The 19152-nt window shown below is 40.8% G+C and overlaps 1 protein-coding gene across 3 annotated transcripts in view; it reads left to right on the forward strand.

Moving 5' to 3' along the window:
* Positions 1-4303: 4303 nt before the first annotated feature.
* cobl (cordon-bleu WH2 repeat protein) overlaps positions 4304-19152 on the forward strand; it is a 223868-nt gene continuing 209019 nt past the window's right edge. Inside the window, exons 1-2 of one of the 3 annotated variants that reach the window (XM_052016260.1) lie at positions 4304-4630; positions 4905-5015. In XM_052016260.1, coding sequence (XP_051872220.1) covers positions 4972-5015 — 44 coding nt within the window. In that variant the 5' untranslated portion in view covers positions 4304-4630; positions 4905-4971. Of the gene's footprint in view, positions 4631-4904; positions 5016-16324; positions 16371-19152 lie in introns of those variants that run through there. The other 2 variants (XM_052016262.1, XM_052016261.1) reach the window with 2 other exon arrangements.

A 19152-nucleotide genomic window follows, 5' to 3' on the forward strand; every position in this document is an offset into this window, starting at 1 on the left:
GTCACTGGATAACCAGGGACAGAGGAAGTACATGTTTACTGATGCAGGCACCTTGCATCGAGGACACTGGTTACACAGAATCACACTGATACCAAGGAAAGGGGGGAAATGCGATCATCAGGAATTGGGCCAGCACAGGGTCACCTAGCACAAGGGGGGTAAGGTGGCACATCAAGAAGAGAATGAAGGACAAACAGAGCCTGCCATATGGTCATATTTTTTTTGCTGTTAAGTTAACTGACAGAACAGAAAAGGCACGTATGTTTGGCTGAGGGAAGACTCAGAATGATCAACCTGATTGAACGGTACAGGCTGGGCGCTGAATGGTTGTCTCATGATCCTTTGTTGACAGACATGGGGCTGACACAACACCAGATTTGAAACAGAGGGCCAATGACACCAAGATTAATGACAGTGGAGCGCTGATAACAAATATTTAGATGGCTCTTATACAATTGAATATTATTCAGTTATGTTGGCAATGTGATAGAGATACTATGTATCCTTGGAAGCTAGTACAGTAAAGATGGATGATTTCATTGAGGAAAGCAAAAACATGAGAAAAAATTTAGGGAAGAATGAATTTCTCATAAACTTCTGAGATAAAGAAAAGCTGCAAAAACGTATTCAGTTAATATGTGACATACAGATAATGTTAATATAAAGAAATTTGTGGCAAGACAAAATTAACATAATATATAGTTTGATTATGGGAGCAAGGTGATGCACTATCAGCATGCTGGGCTCAAAACCTGGAGGTCAATGGATTAAAAGCATTCTTTTCTGGGAGCACAGTGACTTGGATTACAATCCACAATCATTACAGCACAACTGAGAGATGCTGAACTTGATATAATTAGTCATATTGGAAATTCCTGCAGTACATTTGCAAATTCTTTTTTTCAAATTCAAAGAAAAATGACCAAAGGCCAACTGCAAGCCAGGTGGCAGTGTTTGCAGCCAAGTCCAATGACTCTTGAACTTTGCTTCACAGGATTGCAAGAATGTTTGCAGTCACCCAACACAATTGCATATGATCAGTTAGAAGGGAGTGAAAAGGAAATGTGGCACAAAATATGAATGACAGCTGATCGAAAGTGTAATGCCTGCATCAATTTACAAAATAAACATTATGTGATGTGCTGGCTTTAATGAGAAGAATAAAGCAATAATATTCCAATTCCAAGTAAGAGAGCTAATCTTGTAGGTAGAAGAAGGATGTGTTAATCTAGGGAAATTTTTGAGGTTGAAGATGCAATAAAGAGCCACAGAAGTTGATATGGAGCACATCTGAAGGAAATATTTGCTGTATTTTTGGGGTTGCTGTGTACATTGCTATTCAGAAGTAATTGAGGAAACCCGAGAGTGTTTGTTATTCAGATTTTGTGATAGCTCAGAGTTGAATATGAATATCTAACATTAATTTGTGAAGTAGAGTTGATGTTAATTGAGAGAGTTGAGGCAAAAGTAAGGCAGAAGAAGGGAAATATTGGGTTTTAGCTGAGAGAATGACTCAGTGGGAACGTGTTGGGCCCCAAATACAGCATTTAATAGGTACAAACCTTGGAGCAAGGTTGATTTTTTTTTCGACAACTCTCAATTACTACTGAAAAGCACCATATTTTTCATAGAGATGAAGAATGGTATCAACTGTCTGGTAGGAGTAAAAACACAATTCACTCTTTGTTATCCAAAGTCAAAGCTGGGCATTTGAGTCACTTAGGGAAGGATGAATTTAAAACATTTTATATTCAAATTCTTGCATTTCATTTGTAAAGTCAGAACAGTTTGAAGTGAGAAAATGAGAAGTGAGAACGGTTAAGAAGAAAATGTTGGCAGAGAGGGTATTTTGCTGGATAGAGTGCAGCTGGCACTGAAGTTTATGACTAAAATATTTATTTTATTACGTTAAAACAGATTTTTGATATTTTCACCAGATGGCTGACAAAATTGGTCTCTATCTTAAAAAGGAGCATGTAAGTGGGATATTGTCGTAATACTATGATGACTACTGGTAAAATGTAGAACGATGTAGAGCCGCTGGTGTGTCTTCTTCATGGATTGCATCAATGTGTTGGGCCCAGGATAGATCCTCTGAGATTTTGACGCCCAGGAACTTGAAGCTGTTCACCCTTTTCACTGCTGACCCCTCAATGAGGACTGGTGTGTGGTCTCCCAACTTCCCCTTCCTGAAGTCCACAATCAGTTCCTTGGTCTTGCTAATGTTGAGTGCAAGGTTGTTGTTGTGACACCACTCAACACGCTGATCTACCTCACTCCTGTAAGCATCCTCATCACCATCTGAGATTCTACCAGGAACAGTGGTGTCATCGGCGAATTTATAGATGGTGTTTGAGTTGTACTTAGCCACACAATCATGAGTGTAGAGACAGTAGACCAGTGGGCTAAGCACACATCCTTGAGGTGCGCCTGTGTTGATAGTCAGTGAGGAGGAGATGTTATTGCCAATACACACTGACTGTGGTCTCCCGACAAGGAAGTCGAGGATCCAGTTGCAGAGGGAGGTACAGAGGCCCAGGTTTTGAAGCTTGGTTATTAGTACTGAGGGAGTGATGGTGTTGAAGGCTGAACTGCAATCGATAAACAGTAGCCTGACATATGTCTTGCAGTTGTCTAGGTTCTTCAAAGTAGAATGCAGAGCCAGTGAGATTGTGTCTGCTGTAGACCTGTTGTGGTGGTAGGCAAATTGCAGTGGGTCCAGGTCCTTGCTCAGGCAGGAGTTAATTCTTTTCATAGCCAACCTCTCAAAACACTTCATTACAGTAGATGTGAGTGCTACTAGGCGATAGTTGTTGAGGCAGCTCACCCTGCTCTTCTTTGGCACTGGAACGATTGCTGCCCTTTTGAAGCAGGTGGGGACCTCAGACTGCAGCAGTGAGAGGATGAGGATGTCCTTGAATACTCCAGCCAGCTGGTCGGCACAGGCTTTCAGTGCCTGGCCAGGTACACCCTCAGGGCCTGACACCTTGTGAGGGTTCACCATCTTGAAGGATGTTCGGACATTGGCCTCTGAGACACACATCACAGGGTTGTCAGATGCTGTGGGGATTCACACAGGTGTAGTGTTATTCTCCCTTTCAAAGCATGCATAAAAGGTGTTGAACTTGTCAAGGAGTGAAGCATCATTGCCATTTATGCTGTTAGGTTTCGCCTTATAGAAAGTAATGGCATGCAAACCCTGCCACAGCTGTCATGTATCTGATTGTGTCTCTAGCTTCAATCGGAATTGCCTTTTGGCTCTCGTGATGGCCTTTCATAGGTTGCACCTGGACTTCTTGTAGGATTCATTAGTAATCCATCAGTGACTGGTTTATAAATACCTTATCTTGGTACATGTGGCAGGGCTGAGGTAAAAGATCAGCCATAGTCTGATTTAATGGGGGAACAGGCATGCTCTCAGAAAGACCTGTTTCAGCATGATCATTAAGCACAGAGATAATGGTGAAATTAATGAAACACCATTTAATGGTTCACCGCATATATGGCCAGCAACTGCAGACCACTGCAATTACAGATTTGTTAATGATGGTACAGTATAGGTTGATGGAGAGCACCAAATTAATTCACATGACCCAACATGTCCTATCTTGAATACCAGTGACTGAGGGATTCTGAAGGAAACCGTGGATGAAAGGGTATCATCCCACATGAACTCAACTGTCTTTGGATCAGTTTGATATAATTCATCACTAAGAAGAAAGTCATACCTACTTAGATCTTCAGACCTAAACAAAACTACTCGCAGAGAGCATTATCCTCTGCCAGCTATTGATGATGGAGTCACGCATTTGCACCAGTGATTTTCATATCTGAAAGCTTGCAATAATTGAAACATTAAAAAGAATTCTCTTCGTATGCCACATAATTATCAATACTTTCGGAAACATGATATTTGGGATCAGCTTAGTGTGCAAAGTCTTCAACTGTAAAGAATATATGCTCATGGGAGGATTCCAAGGAGCAGCGTAATTGCAAGTAAATATTTTACCAATTGGCTTTGGAGAGTTTGTTGAAGCAATTAAAGATGACGACAGACTCTCAGTTGTGTTAAAGATAGACGAGCTATCTTTGGCAAAAGTATCATGATCTGTAGTGTGGACTCGTGGAGTTCTCAGCCTTAGGTCCTACAACTCCTGTTGTGTACACAGTGGTTTGTTATTAAAAGTTCAAGACTTAACAACGCGTGGCGTCAACCCCCTCTCTTAAACTATTTAGAAATGGCAATTGTTTTTCTGTTAGGTTTCGGGAGCATTTTGTTGAAAATATGGGAGAAGTGCGATTTTATAACCATGCCGTTTTGTAGTCAACACGACGCCTTCGGTTTAGTCCAATAAAGTTATGATGAAAAGGAAAACAATTCGAGTGTGATCGGCAACTCCAAAACACGTTTGCAGAACATTTTCGACCTCACAGTCTGCTGCAGTCTGGGTTAGACAAAGCGGTGATTGACAAGCGAGCCCTGACGAAGGCGGTTAATTTCATACAACGGTCGTGGTAGAGGGAGAAGCGAGCATTCAAAAATAGAAGGGTTCTCCTTCTTTTCATTGAAGAACGATACCGAAAACGCAGAGAAAAAGGAGAAGAGTTCGCTTTGCAAAATTATTGCTTTGTAAGTGTCTGAATTTGGAATGGCGAGGATACATAGTTAGCTGCTTATGCTGTGGATTAATTTAGCAGACAGTTGTCGTGCGTGTTTGTCAGAGAAAAAGCGCAGGCTGTCAAATGTTTGACCTTTTTGGAATTATTAATTGGACTTCTTTTTGTACTATCTATTTTCGTGCAGAAAATCACAGTTTATAGAAAGAATGACGCGATTTTTTTGAGAGAGCGTAAAGGCTTTTTTATTTTGTTTTAATTGTATTTTATTTAAACGCCATTGACAGTGACCTAGATCGATATTGGATCTGGACGAAAAAAGCGAAAAGAGTACGTTAAGAGGAGTCGGGAACCATGGAAATAGTGAAGATTGCGGCAACTTCTAGACCACCGACCCGGTATGTTCACATTTCCAAAACTTCATCGTGTGACACCTGACTTTACTGCAAAACATTTGCGGTCGGTGAAATAAATAGTGCATCTGCGCATTTGAAAGCAAATGAAGAGGGAGGGAAAGGGCGGAATAGATGCAGTAAACAAGCGTGTGTGATTGTGTTGTGAATAGTTGGGTGAAGTAGGGAAGGGCTCCGGTCGCGCTGTTGGATCTTGCCCAGTGGTGCTGCGCTTTGTCCGTTTCCCTGGAAACTCCGCGCACCTGAAGGTGGTGGAGCGTTTCCCGAGCCGACCGCTTGACACCTGTTGAGAACCCACTACGGAAGGATCGAGGATGTTGGCGTGTGGGGACTGAGAGAGGTTGGTGTTGTTTCTGGACTTCTCCATAAGGCCTTTAGGAACATACAAAGTGCTTTAGTTTGACTTTCAAAAATATAATTTACAGCGTTCCAGCGATTTTAACCGAAGTGGAATTAAAGTATATTGAATACCCTTCACAACCTTACCGCTTTCACCTTCAGCCATCTATGACGTCCACTTGTAAATTTTTTAAAGCTTACTTTTCTGTGTCTTTTTTAAAAATTCATCCTTTATTGTCAAAACACCGTTAGTTTCCTCCACGTAATAACTCAGGACGCTGTTGCGCAGCAATTTTATAGTTTAATGCATCTTAAGAGAGAATTTACCAGGTAATCTAGATATTGATTAGGATTGTAAATTGCTTTAATTTGTTTTGATCCTTTGAATGTTTCCACATTTCATCATTCCCAGCATAACTCGGTTTAAATGTTCCCTTTCTGCCAAAAGCGATTTGTAATTCGGTTTCCTTATTTGGGAAATGCAGTTATTTTCAATAATATTGTGCTGTAAATATACATTCAAGGTTTTTCTCAAAAATATGCCATTATATCTATAGCTTAAACTGCTTATTTTTGAAGGCAGTAATTAACGATGAGTCACTTGTATAATCCATTTTCAAAAAGGTTTATGTTCTTGTGCATTTGTTATAGTGTAGAATTTTGTAACACTTGTTATGGTGGCTGAGTGCTGGTGGTGGATAGAATAAATGTTGAGAGTGGAAATCAGCAGGCTGCTTTCTCTTTGAATGCTTGAGCTTCTTGAATGGCCTTGGAGTTACACTCATCCACACAACAGCAGAGTATTCCATCACACTGTTTACTTGCACCTCACAGACAGTAGAAAGGTTAGGAGGTCTATCGTTGCCTGGAATATGGGTAGCCTCATAAGTACTAGAGTCATAATTGGTTTATTATTATCACATGTACTGAAGTACATGCTGTCCATCGAGATCATTTCATTACAATAGTGCATTAAGCAATAACAGAATCCAGAATAAAGTGTTAGAGTTACAGAGAAAGTGCAGGCAGACAATAAGTTGCAAGGCCATAATAAGGTCGATTGTGATGTCAAGAGTCCATCTTGTTGTATTAGGGGAACATTCAATAGTCTTATAACAGCGGGATAGAAGCTGTCCTTGACCCTGGTGGTACGTGCTTTTAGGCTTTTGTATCTTCTGCCCGATGGGATGGGGGAGAAGAATGTGTTGGGTGGGTGAGGTTTTTGATTATGCTGGCTGCTTTACCGAGGCAGTGAGAAGTGTAGACAGAGTCCATGGAGGGCAAGTTGGTTTCCGTGATGTGCTGAGCTGTGTCCACAACTCTCTGTAGTTTCTTGTGGTCGTGGGTGGAGCAGATGCCATACCAAACCATAATGCATCCACATAGGATGCTTTCTCTGGTGCATCAATAAAAATTGGTGAGGGTTGACGGGGACGTGCCAGACTTCTTTAGCATCCTGAGGATGTAGAGGTGTTGGTGAGCTTTCTTGGCTGTGGTATCTACATGGTTGGACCAGGACAGGCTATTGGTGATGTTCACTCCCAGGAACTTGAAGCTCTCAACACTGTTGATGTGGACAGGACCATGTGCTCTGCCCCTCTTCCTGAAGTCAATGACCTGTTCTTTTGTTTTGCTGACATTGAGGGAAAGGTTGTTGTCATTGACATCATGCCACTAGGCTCTCTATCTCCTTCCTATACTCTGACTCTTCACTATAGTGGGCCAAATATCAAATAATGGTGTCATGAGCAGAAGCTGGCCATGCAGTCATGAGTGTATAGGGAGTAGAGTAGGGGGCTGAGGACACAGCCTTGTGGGGCACCAGTGTTGAGAATAATTGTAGCGGAGGTGTGACTGCCCACCCTTGCTGTTTTGTGGTCTGTTGGTCAGGTACTCGAGGATCCACTTACAAAGGGAGGTGTTGAGTTCTAAGTCTTGGAGTTTTGAATTGAGTTTGCTTGGAATTATAGTGTTGAAGGAGTGGCTGAACCACTTAAATGTCTGAACATTAGTGCCCCTAAGTTATTGATGGTGGGATATGTAGTAATGGAAATACAACTAAGAAGGTGGTGGAGGCAGGTGCTCTCACAACATTTAAGAAGCATCTGGATAAGCACTTGAATCACCAAGGCATAGTAGGTTATGGACCAAGTGCTGATAAATGGGATCATTATGGATAGGTACTTGATGATTAACATCAACATGATGGGCTGAATAGCCTGTGCTGTATGATTCTATGACTATCAAGAGAAGGTGTTCAGGGACTCTCCTGTGAGGGATGGTCATTACGTGGCCATTTCAGTCAGGTAGTGCTACCAAGTCATTTGCTGATAGATGTTGAAGTTTTCCACTCAGTGCTTCTGAGTGTTGCTCAACAAGGAGGAATATTGATTCCTAAGCTGAGGGAGGGATAATCAGAAGGTCACAGCTATAGCACGTGGTCTGTCCAGTTTTGTATTTTAGGGCCAAGTTTTTCTGGTGAGTCTCTCTGCCAGGAATTGCTGCTCAAATTCCCACATGTTTGCACTTAGCTGATCCAGACGCAGAAGTCTACATTGCTGTCCTGAAGCATCGAGACTTGGCTTTTACAATTCTAATGCCATGCCCTAAGATTTACTGGCTGTGTATATAAAAAAAAGGCATGAGAGGTTTTTGAATCCCTTAAATATTACAAAAAAATATTGAATTTGGGTTAAATCAAAAAAGGTAGATATAAACATGTGTTTAATGTTTTTAATCATTTATAATTTTTTTTAACCTAATATACCCACCCCTCCCCCCACCCCCCCCAACTTGAAATCCTACAATCTCCTTGGGACTGTTGTCATCTCAGGATATCTGAGGGGTGCTGTTTCCCTTTCCTTCCCAGCATAAGTTTAAGGAATCTTGGAAATGTTGGGGGTGAGCGTGGAGAACAGTCATGAAACCTTAAATATGCTGTTGTAACAGAATATTGAAATGTGGGACAATGAATTCTTGTTTAAAATCTTTAAATATTCAAAACTGCCCTTTTTTTTAATGAATAAGCACTTTGACTCTGGTTGACTTAAATTTTCTAATTGATTTCAAAGCAACTCTGATACTACAGCAAAACGCAGGTGTAGGAAAAAAATAAAAATAAAATGATGCAACTACTCACCAGATCAGATGGCCATTTTGGAGAGAGAAATACAGTGAACACTGTAGATCATTGACCATTCATTTTCTGTTTTTTATTTCTGCAATGAAGCCTGGTATTACCATCTCTGAAAGCTTATTTCCACAATTGTGCTATTCTTTACAAAAACATTAAAACTTGCACATATCATAGGAACACATGATAAAGTTTGGAGTTCTAGCTGAAACGATCAGCTCAATACTTGCACCACCTCATATACACTAAACATCTGGATTAAATCTGTGCCTTGTAGTAAGGCTAAATTCTTAGTGCAGATTATGCTAGTGGTATATCAGGCTCTTCAGTCAATCTTGATAGCTGTTAGATGAGGGATCAGTCATCGCTTATTTCTGCAGGCACTGTCCTCTTTGAGAGATGGGGACAAAAACAAAACTAGGAAGTACTCAAAATGGAAACGCATCAAATAAGCGTATTATTGTGATTCTAGTCTTGTAATAACCTGTTTGAGCACCACAGCTTTGGAACTTTTTGTTTTGATCATGACCACTTGAGGTCTTTCTTGAATAACGCTGAGAATTCGTATCCAGTATTACTCTGAGTGCAGTGAGGATTAAATGAGAGTGAAGAGTGCCTCTGTTACTTTTACATTTGTTTTCACCAACCTGGGATGTGTTTCATTAGGTCTAGATGACTTGCTAACTTTGAATAGTGCCTTTTTTTTATACATTTTCTCTGATATACCTTGTTTTTGTATAATTTTCCAATCACTTGCTCTTTTTTGATGGTTACAAAGCATCCAAAACATCAGGCATCTCTTCTGCTTCTCCATTCATTTGGGTTCTCAATAGGTTAAAATTTTCCCATAACTAGACACTTAAAATTTCAATTTTAATCAGAAGTTTAGGATTCATTGCTCTGTAATCCTTTTTCTTGTAACAACTCTTTATCACTTTTTCATTTCCCATGTTTCATAACCTGTTTGTTATTAATTGTATTTGGGTCATGACATTTGTAAGAATATGTTAGCTTTCAGTCCTTATCCCTTCAAATTAATGTCTCATTTTTCCTTTCTTTATTTTAATTAATGCTGTTTAATGCCCTTAATTTTAAATTGAATTTCCTCTGCAATGTATAGTGATATCTTTTTTGAATGGGCCTTTATAAATAAAAGGCCTGATGTGCCAGCTGTATCTCAATTAATAGCACCTTTTGCCTCTGTATTAGAAGGTCATGGGCATAAATATCTGAGCTAATGTACTGTGAGTTACTGAGAGTAATCTGCGCTGTCAGAGGTGGTGATTTTGTATGAGAGCTTAAACCCTGGCACTGTCTGTCCTGTCAGATGATTGTAAAATAAAATCCCCAGAAACCTGTTTTGTAGAGACTCTGGGTAACTACCAATCTCTCAATCAATAAAATTAAAACATAGATTATCTGGTCATTATCTCATTGCTGTTTGTGGGAATTTTGAATGTCCAAACTTATTCTCTCTTTGCAACAGAACAACAGTGACATCCAGAGCATTTCTTTGCCTGTAAGGTCTTTTATTAATGACCTTGGTTGTGAAATGCAACACACAAATGTATGTCTTTTAACTGGACAGCATTTACTTGCAAACAAAAATTATGACAGGGTAAAGTTCATCTGGTCCACCAAATGGGTGATATGTTGGTGTAGCTAATGGTGCCTGGTTGTCTTGTAGATCCAGTGACCCAAGTTTGAATCTGACCTCTGTAGTTGTCTGTATGGAGTTTGTATAGAGTTTGTCTATTCTCTCTGTCTGCATGGTTTTCTACCAGGTGCTTCAGTTTCCTCCCACATTCTGTAGGCATGCAGGTTGGTAGGTTAATTGGTCACTGTAAATTGACTAGTGTGTGTAGGTGAGGGGTAAACTCTCAGGGTGTGATGGGAAAATGGGGCGAATAAAATGGGAGCCATGTACAGTTGGTGTAATTGGAGTTTGATGGTCAGCTTGAACTGAGTGGGTGAAGGGTCCTGTTTCTATGCTGTATGATCCTATGACTCACCTACCTAGCTCATACTTGGGCATCATGCCTAATCATTTCCTAGTGTCATACTTGCCAATCTTGCAGTGATATGGCCTTGTGGGGAGGACCAAAACTAGATTCAGATCTCCAGATACACCATGACTAGTGACCTTAAATCTACTCATTCACATCCCTCCTGAACACTCAAGCTCCCATTACAAGCCTTTGCAAAGGAGGATCAAATGGCACATATTCTTCCACACCCAAGATTATTTTTATGTGTTGGCCAATATTGAAAAGCAGGGACTTTTTAACTGTCTTGAAATTCAGTTTTTTAATATTTTGTTCTCACCTTAACCTTCAGGGTATAAAACATAATTTAGAGTCACCATTCCTCTTTCATGCTTATAAAATGTTCCTTTTCCTGGATAAGATTGTTCTCTGACTTTTTTTTTTCCTTTTTGTCTATCTTCGGGTCCTCCTGAAAGCAACTACCAATTCCCATTTCCTTTCTCTGAGCAATGCATAATTACTTCCCTTTTGAAAATTTGGACTTTGTCTTTTTTTCCCCTGAAATGCACATGCCTCTGCAAAATTGTTCTTCATTTCTTTTTGTCAGTAAATTCTTTATCTGCAGAAGATCACTACTACTATCACTTGCTGGAGCATAACATGGAGTAAGATCATGTTGATTTAGTTCCATATTCTCTTCTAGAGTCTTCATATTTCAGCCTTTACAAGAGTGCACTGTTATCCTTCCTATTATTCTGTCCACTGCCTTGGTTTAAATCTTAACTAATATTTTTAGATTATTGGGCTCTTTTCCAGGGCAGGTGCAATCTGTACAAATGGGATGGTTTACACCTGAACTGGAGGGGGACCAATATCCTTTGGGAAGGTTTGCTAGTGCTGCTTGGGGGGTGGGGGGGGGGTTTAAATTTGGGTGGCAACCAGAGTGACAGAGCAGCAAGTGGAGAGGCTGTGGGGAGAGTAGATGTTAGGACTACAAGCAAAGATGGAAACCAAAAAGGTTGAGCATGGTAGGACTGACGCTCTGAGTTTTGTCTATTTCTATGCAAGGAGTATTGTAGGTAAGGCAGATGAACTTGGAGCATGGATCTGTATGTGGAATTATGATGTGGTAGCCATTAGTGAGACTTGGCTGCAGGAGGGGCTGGGCTGGCAGCTCAATGTTCTGGGGTTCTGTTGTTTTAGATGTGATAGAGGGCGAGGGGTGGCATTACTCATCAGGGAAAATGTCACGGCAGTGCTCAGTGAGGACATACTGGAGGGCTCGACGACCGAGGCAATTTGGGTAGAACTGAGGAATAATAAAGGGATGATCACGTTAATGGGCCTATATTATAGACCTCCCATTTGTCAGTGGGATTTAGAGGAGCCAATTTGTAGACAGATAGACATTTGTAGGAAAAATAAGGTTGCGATAGTAGGTGATTTTAAGTTACCACATTGACTGAGACTCCCATACTGTAAAAGGACTGGATGGGATTGAGTTTGTCAAATGTGTTCAGGAAAGTTTCCTTAATCAATATGTAGAGGTCCCAACTAGAGAGAGCACGATACTGGATCTCCTCTTGGGGAATGAGACAGGGCAGGTGACAGAAGTGAGTGACACATTGGATCTAGTGATCATAATTCCATTAGTTGCCAGATAATTATGGAGAAGGATAGGACTGGTCCTAGGGTTAAGATTCTAAACTGGAGGAAGGCCAATTTTCAGGGCATCAGAAGGGATCTTGCAGGTGTGCAGTGGGATGGGTTATTTTCCAGCAAAGAGATGCTTGGTAAGTGGGAGGCCTTCAGAAGTGAAATATTGAGAGTACAGAATCTGTATGTTCCTGTTAGAATAAAAGGCAAGGCTAACAGGTTTAGGGAACCTTGGTTATCGAGGGATATTGAGGCCCTGATAAAGAAAAAGAAGGAAGCGCATATCAGGTATAGGCAGTTAGGATCGAATGAGGCGCTTGAGTATAAGAAATGCAAGAGAACACTTGAGAGAGAAATCAGGAGGGCAAAAAGAGGACCTAAAGTTGCTCTGGCAGACAAGGTGAAGCAAATCCAAGGGTTTCTAAAGCTATATTAAGAGCAAAAGGACAGTAAGGGACAAAATTGGTCCTCTTGAAGATCAGCATGGTCATTTATGCATGGAGCCGAAAGAGATGGGGGAAATCTTAAATGAATTTTTTGCATCTTTAGTTACTCGAGAGGTTGACACTGACCTATAGGACATCTATAGAACTGAGGAAAAAGAGTAGTGAGGTCATGAACCATATCCGGATTACGGAAGAGGAGGTGCTTGCTGTCTTGAGGCGAATTAGGGTGGATAAATCCCCAGGGCCTGACGAGGTGTCCCTTTGGTCCTTGTGGAAGGCTAGTGCAGAAATTGCAAGGGTCCTGGCAGAGATATTTAGAATGCCCTTGGCCACGGGTGAGTGCTGGAGGACCGCTAATGTCGTTCCATTGTTTAAGAAAGGCTCTAAGAATAAGCTGGGAAATTATTGGCCGGTGAGCCTGACGTCAGTTGTGGGAAAATTATTGTAAGGTATTCTAAGGGACAGGATATAAAAGTATTTGGATAGACAGGGCCTGATTAGGGATAGTCAACATGGCTTTGTGTGTGGTAGGTCATGTCTAACCTATCTTATAGAGTTTTTCATGGAGGTTACCAAGAAGGCTGATGAAGGAAAGGCAGCGGACATTGTCTTCGTGGACTTTAGCAAGGCCTTTGACAAATCCCCGAATGGGAGGCTGGTCCTCAAGGTTAAGTCACTTGGCATTCAGGATGAAGTAGTCAAATTGGATTCAACATTGATTTAGTGGAAGAAGCCAGAAGGTGGTAGTAGATTGTTGTCTCTGACTGGAGGCCTGTGACTAGTGGTGTGCCGTAGGGATCAGTGCTGGGTCCATTGTTGTTTATCATCTATACTAATGACTTAGATCATGTGGTAAACTGGATCAGCAAATTTGCGGATGACACCAAGATCAGGGGTGTAGTGGACAGCAAGGAAGGCTCTCAAAGCTTGCGGTGTGATCTTGACCAGCTAGAAAATGGGCTGAAAAATGGCAGATGGAATTTACTGCAGACTAGTGTGAGGTGTTGCACTTTGGGAGGACAAACCAGGATAAGACTTGCACAGTGAATGGTAGGGCACTGAGGTGTGCAGTAGAACAAAGGGACCTGGGAATACAGATCCACAGTTCCTTGAAAGTGGCATCACAGGTAGATAGGGCCGTAAAGAGAGCTTTTGGTATGTTGGCCTTCATGAATCAGGGCATTGAGTACAGGAGTTGGGGTGTTATGTTGAAGTTGTACAAGACATTGGTGAAGTCGAATTTTGAGTATTATGTGCAGTTCTGGTCACCTATCTACAGAAAAGATATCAATAAGCTTGAAAGAGTGCAGAGAAAATTTACACGGATGTTGCTGGGACTTGAGTTATAGGGAAAGGTTGAATTATTGTTAGGAGTTTATTCCCTGGAGTGTGAGAGAATGAGGGGAAATCTTTATAGAGGTATAGAAAATCATGACTGGTATAGATTGGGTGAATGCATGCAGGCTTTTCCTCTCTGGTTGGATGAGACTAGAGCAAGTGGTCATAGATTTAGAGTGAAAGGTGAAATATTTGGAGGGAATCTGAGGGGGACCTACTTCACTCAGGGTGATGCGAGTGTGGAATGAGCTGTCAGCAGAGGTGGTGGATGCGGGTTCAATTGTAACATTTAAGAGAAGTTTGGATAGGTGCATGGATGAGAGGTATGGCGGGCTGTGGTCTGGGTGCAGGTAGATGGGACTAGGCAGTAAACCAGGCTGGCATGGACTAGATCGGCTGAAGGGCCTCTTTCTGTGCTGTAGTATTCTGTGACTCTAATGTTATTTTTTTTCTTGGGCTGAAGCAAACGCTTAGTGTCATAGGGTTGGAAAGGGCTCTTTGGTTCTGTGTCCTTGGTGCCCATCAAATATCTACATATCTATACTGATTACATTTTCCAGCACTCGGCCTTTGGCTTTCAATGCCAAGGTGCTTCAAGTGCTCGTATAAATACTTAAGTGTTGTGACAGGACTGCTGCCAACCCCTGCTAGTGATTGTTCTGGATTTCAGCCTTTTTCTGAGTGAGAAATTCCACTTCCTCAAATCCCCTCTAAATCTCCTACCACTTAAACCTTTGTTCTCTGGTCAGATATCACTGCTTAGTGGACAAGTTTCTCCCCCTACTAATTTATGCCCCTCAATTTTGTATACCTCAATCCGATTTTCCCCCCTCAGCCTTCTCTGCTATAAGGAAAACAAAACACTGTTCGTCAGTACTCCTGAGGGCCCTACCATTCATTGTGTATGTCCTACATTTTATTAGTCCTTCCAAGTGCATCATCTTGCAGTTGTCAGGATTAAATTCTTCTGCTATTGTTCTGCCCATTTTACCAACTGATCAATAATATCCTGTAATCTAAGTCTATCCTCCTCACTGTCAATAGCAGCACCAATTTTCATGTCATGTTCAAACTTATTAATCAAACCTCCAACATTCGTATCATTAATGTATATGATAAACAAGAATGGTCCCAGCACCAATCCCTGTGGTACACTGCCAATCATAGACTTCCAACTGTAAAAACAATACTTGTGCTTCATCTCGGTCTCTAATCAGTAAGCCAGTTGTGGATCCAATGGCCTGGACTCTCAACTTTTGGACCTGTTTCCCTTGTCAAATACTGAAGTCTGTGTAGACTACATGAATCACATTATACTCATTGGCACACATTAAAAATTCAGTCAACTTGGGCAATATTTCTCCTCAATAAGCCTTGCTGACTATCTCTAGTTAATCCCTGCCTCTCAAAGTGCAGATTAATCCTGTCCCTGAGATTTTTTTTCAATTAATTTTCCTCCAACTGATGTTAGGTGACTAGCCTATAAATAACTGGCTTATCCTTGCTGCTCCTCTTGAATAAAAGTCTAATTGGCTGTTCCCCAGTCATCTGGTACCTTTTCTGTGACCAGAGAAGAATTAAATACTTCTGACGGTGCCCAAGCAATTTTTTTCCTTTTCTTCCCGTAGGAGCCTGTGATACATCTCGTCGTATCTTTGCACATCCACCTTTAGGCCTGTTGACATATATGAGCTTTTTTTCATGGCAGTTTGTTCAAGAATTCCAGCTGTTCCACTCTCTGAACTCTCCGATTGTCCTTCTCTGTAGTGAATATGGATGGGAAATATTCATTTAAAACTTTGCCTATGTCCTCCCCAAATGTTTCACTTTATTAGTTTTCCCTTTGATAAGGACTTGGATGAGCACTTGAAGAGCCATCAATTACAAAGTGTTACATAGAGGGACCTGTTAAAACTGCTCTCGCAGTTGAAGATCACATTGGTTATGGGAATTTCAAAAACAGTGGTAGGGTGACACTCAAAGCAGTATTGATGCCATCAGCATTTCTAAGTTCTTGTCTGTTGTACTTTATCCTCGTGTTAAAGCAAAGCATTAAGGGGATAAAGTACAACAGACAAGAACTTAGAAATGCTGGTGGCATTAAGCTCTAGATTAAAAAAAAATTGCACTAACTTTGACCGTGTTACTTAAGGTTTTGAGAGAAATTGAGTTTTTAAAGAAAACTTAACGAAGGTATTCAAAGATAGAAAATGCAGCTGAAAAATCTAGCATGCATATACTGGTTACATAATCGCTGCAGAGAAGAATTTCTGTTTCCATATTAGCTTGTTATAATGGCACAGGATTGTCATGTTGACTTCATGGAATTAATTATTTACCAAGGTAATAGTTAAATTTTAATCAATGTTCTTCTTCCGCTCTGCGTAGGATAGTCCAGTTTTGTCGTCTGTGTTCGGCCTAGCGGGCATCTACTAATGTAAAGGTAGGTTTTAAAAGTATTTAAAAAAACTACTTGAGGGTTGCTGCCAGTGAGCAAAGTGGCAGGAAGTTGAAGGTTTTCCTCAGATGGTTTGTATGTGAAGGGGGCAAGGACAAAGATGGAAGGCTAGCAACTTATTCAACATAGTTGTGTTCTAAGATCAATTACTTGTGATTTTTGGGTCTCCTTTAGTGCTATAGAGGCACTGTATGAGAACAAGAATGGGGATCATTCTTGTGGTACTTCTGTACCACTTTTATCCACCAAAATTTGTCTTGTTACAAAAATGAAAAATTGAAACTGACTTCTGTAATTAGCAGCAAATATTTCCTTGGCAGACCACTATATTCAGCTGGGCATGATCAAATTTAATAGGATTATTCCGCAGAAGCAGGAATTTATTTGGGTTCAAGAACAAATGTTATTCGGGAACAATTTTGTATTTGAACTATTTTATGCACCACTCAGTAATTTGTGAGGTTTTGTAGTAAATAAACACTGTGGATTTGATCTTTGTACATGGCTGAGGCTACATTTTTAACCTTGGCATTGCATCAGAAACTAAGCAACGAGGCATCTTAATTAACATGTGGAACTTAGTTTTATGAATCTGATGCCTTCCCAGTTTAGGATCTTATGTTGGTTTCTTTGCGTGATGTTTGTCAGGAGGCTTGATGTCCCTTCTTTTAAGTATGCAGACCAGGCTTTGATTGCCATCCATGTTTAAAATGGCAGGCACTAGAATTCAAGTTTTCTTTTGTAGTTCATTTCCTATGAGTTGAGGAGAGAGGTCTTGCTCTTGAATCCCTCAAGGAAATTTGAAAGCCTCAAAGTGTTAACTATTATGCACATTCATTTCTCTGCACCATTTATCCAAATGCCTGGAATCATTTGCATCCCTAATGACACTCAGCTGCTGGCCTCTGTTGCCTTGCCACACTGTTTGGGCAAGAAAGAGGTGGGTGCCAGTGCAGGCAGCATAAGCATTAATTTAATTCCAACCTATACATTGCACAGATCCGGCTGGTTTATAGTCTTCCTTGATGTTGCCACAATTCCTGTTTCCCACTTGTTCTGCATCCATGGCTCAGTTAAGTTCTGCACTTGATCATTGATGTTTGAAGCTGGATGAGGTGTCAAAATGAGTTTTGTCAAGTAATTGTACTTGTATAAAAGGAGTTTAAGATTTCTTTGTTTAAAAGTGGATGGAGTTAACCGATTTTAAGTCATAATAGTATTGCTTCTAAATTTTACCTAAATGCTTTTGATTAGGATGAGTAAAAATCTGGCTGATGTCACTACATTTAATCATCCAGTTGCTCTTGCTCTATTTCACATAAGCAACAAGAACAGATGTGATTTTAAGTTTTCTTTTCTCTGTGTCTCTTACCCATTTGGGGTGCTTATGTTGACTATGTCAGCTGGCCACTGCAGCACTCTGTATTTTGTGAAAGACTTAATCTACAACCTCAGTGCATCAGTGGTGGATGGAGTCAAATGGGTGGGTTTTTCTGAATGGTGTTGAGCTGATTGTGTTACTGGAGTTGTACTCAACCATGTAAATGGAGAGTATTCCACCATGCTTGGAAGTTGTGCCTTGTAGATGGTTTTGTGAGATTGGAAGCAAGTCACTTACCATAAGAGCCCCTGCCTTTGACCTAATTTGTTCATTAGTCCATATGTGGCTGATCCTGTTAAGGTTTAGCCCATGTTAAGTTAACAGAATATTGGATTGGTCATGGTTGTGGTGATGCCATTGAATGTCATGGAGAAATGATTGAATTCTCCCATGGGGATGCTGATTGGTTACTACTTTTGTGCCGTGACTAGTATGAGATATATGTTGTCCAAGTCTTGATACATTTGGACATCGACAGTTTCATTATCTGAAGCATTGTGCATGGAAGGGAGCACCATGCAATCATGGCCATTCTGATGTTTTGGAGGCAGGAAGGACATTTAAGCAATTGAAAATGATCTGGAATGATTTCCCTGAGAAATATTCTGGGCCTGAGATGATGGACTTTGAATAACTAAAGGTCATGTCCCACACTAAAGAAGATGGCTAAGTTTGTGCAGAGTTTTCTTCTTTATTTGTTTTGACTTTTACTTTGGATCTTTTAATGTAACCCAGCTAGGAATTTTCCATGATCAATTTGACTTGATGCCATGAGGCTGCATAGGGTCAAAAGTCAATGAATTCAGAAGCCAAATCTTCACTGATAAAATTCAGCAGAGTCAGAATTGAGATATCATTCTGTACAGATCTAAACATGAATCCTGAAGGCAGTTTGCATGCCTGGTACTAGAGTTAGGGACACTTATCTTAGGGTTGTTGGGTGGTCGTGGAGTTGGATCACGTTGCTTTCGTATACATAGGATCTCATACCATAGGTAGAACTTAAAAAGAAAGAAGTTTTCAGAGTAATATAGCACAGTAATAGGCCCTTCAGCTCACCATGTCCTTGCTGACCATTAAGTGCCACATTAATCCCATGTAGCAATACTTGGTCCTCAGTTCTATGCCTTGTCAATTCAAGGGCTTGCCTAGATGGTTGCTAAATATCATGAGGATACCTGCCTCCACCACTCTGTGAGGTAGTGTGTTCCATATTTCAACCACACTCTGTGAATGTAATGTTCCTCCGATCCCCTATTAACATCTTACTATTACCCTAATTCTGTGCACTCTGGTCTGAGACAGTTACTACCTACTCTAATTGTACTCCTCCTAATTTTGTGCAGCATTATCAAATCCACACTTGGCCATCTCCAAGGAAAGCAA

Source organism: Pristis pectinata, chromosome 5 (genome assembly GCF_009764475.1).
Source record: "Pristis pectinata isolate sPriPec2 chromosome 5, sPriPec2.1.pri, whole genome shotgun sequence".
Taxonomy (NCBI): domain Eukaryota; kingdom Metazoa; phylum Chordata; class Chondrichthyes; order Rhinopristiformes; family Pristidae; genus Pristis; species Pristis pectinata.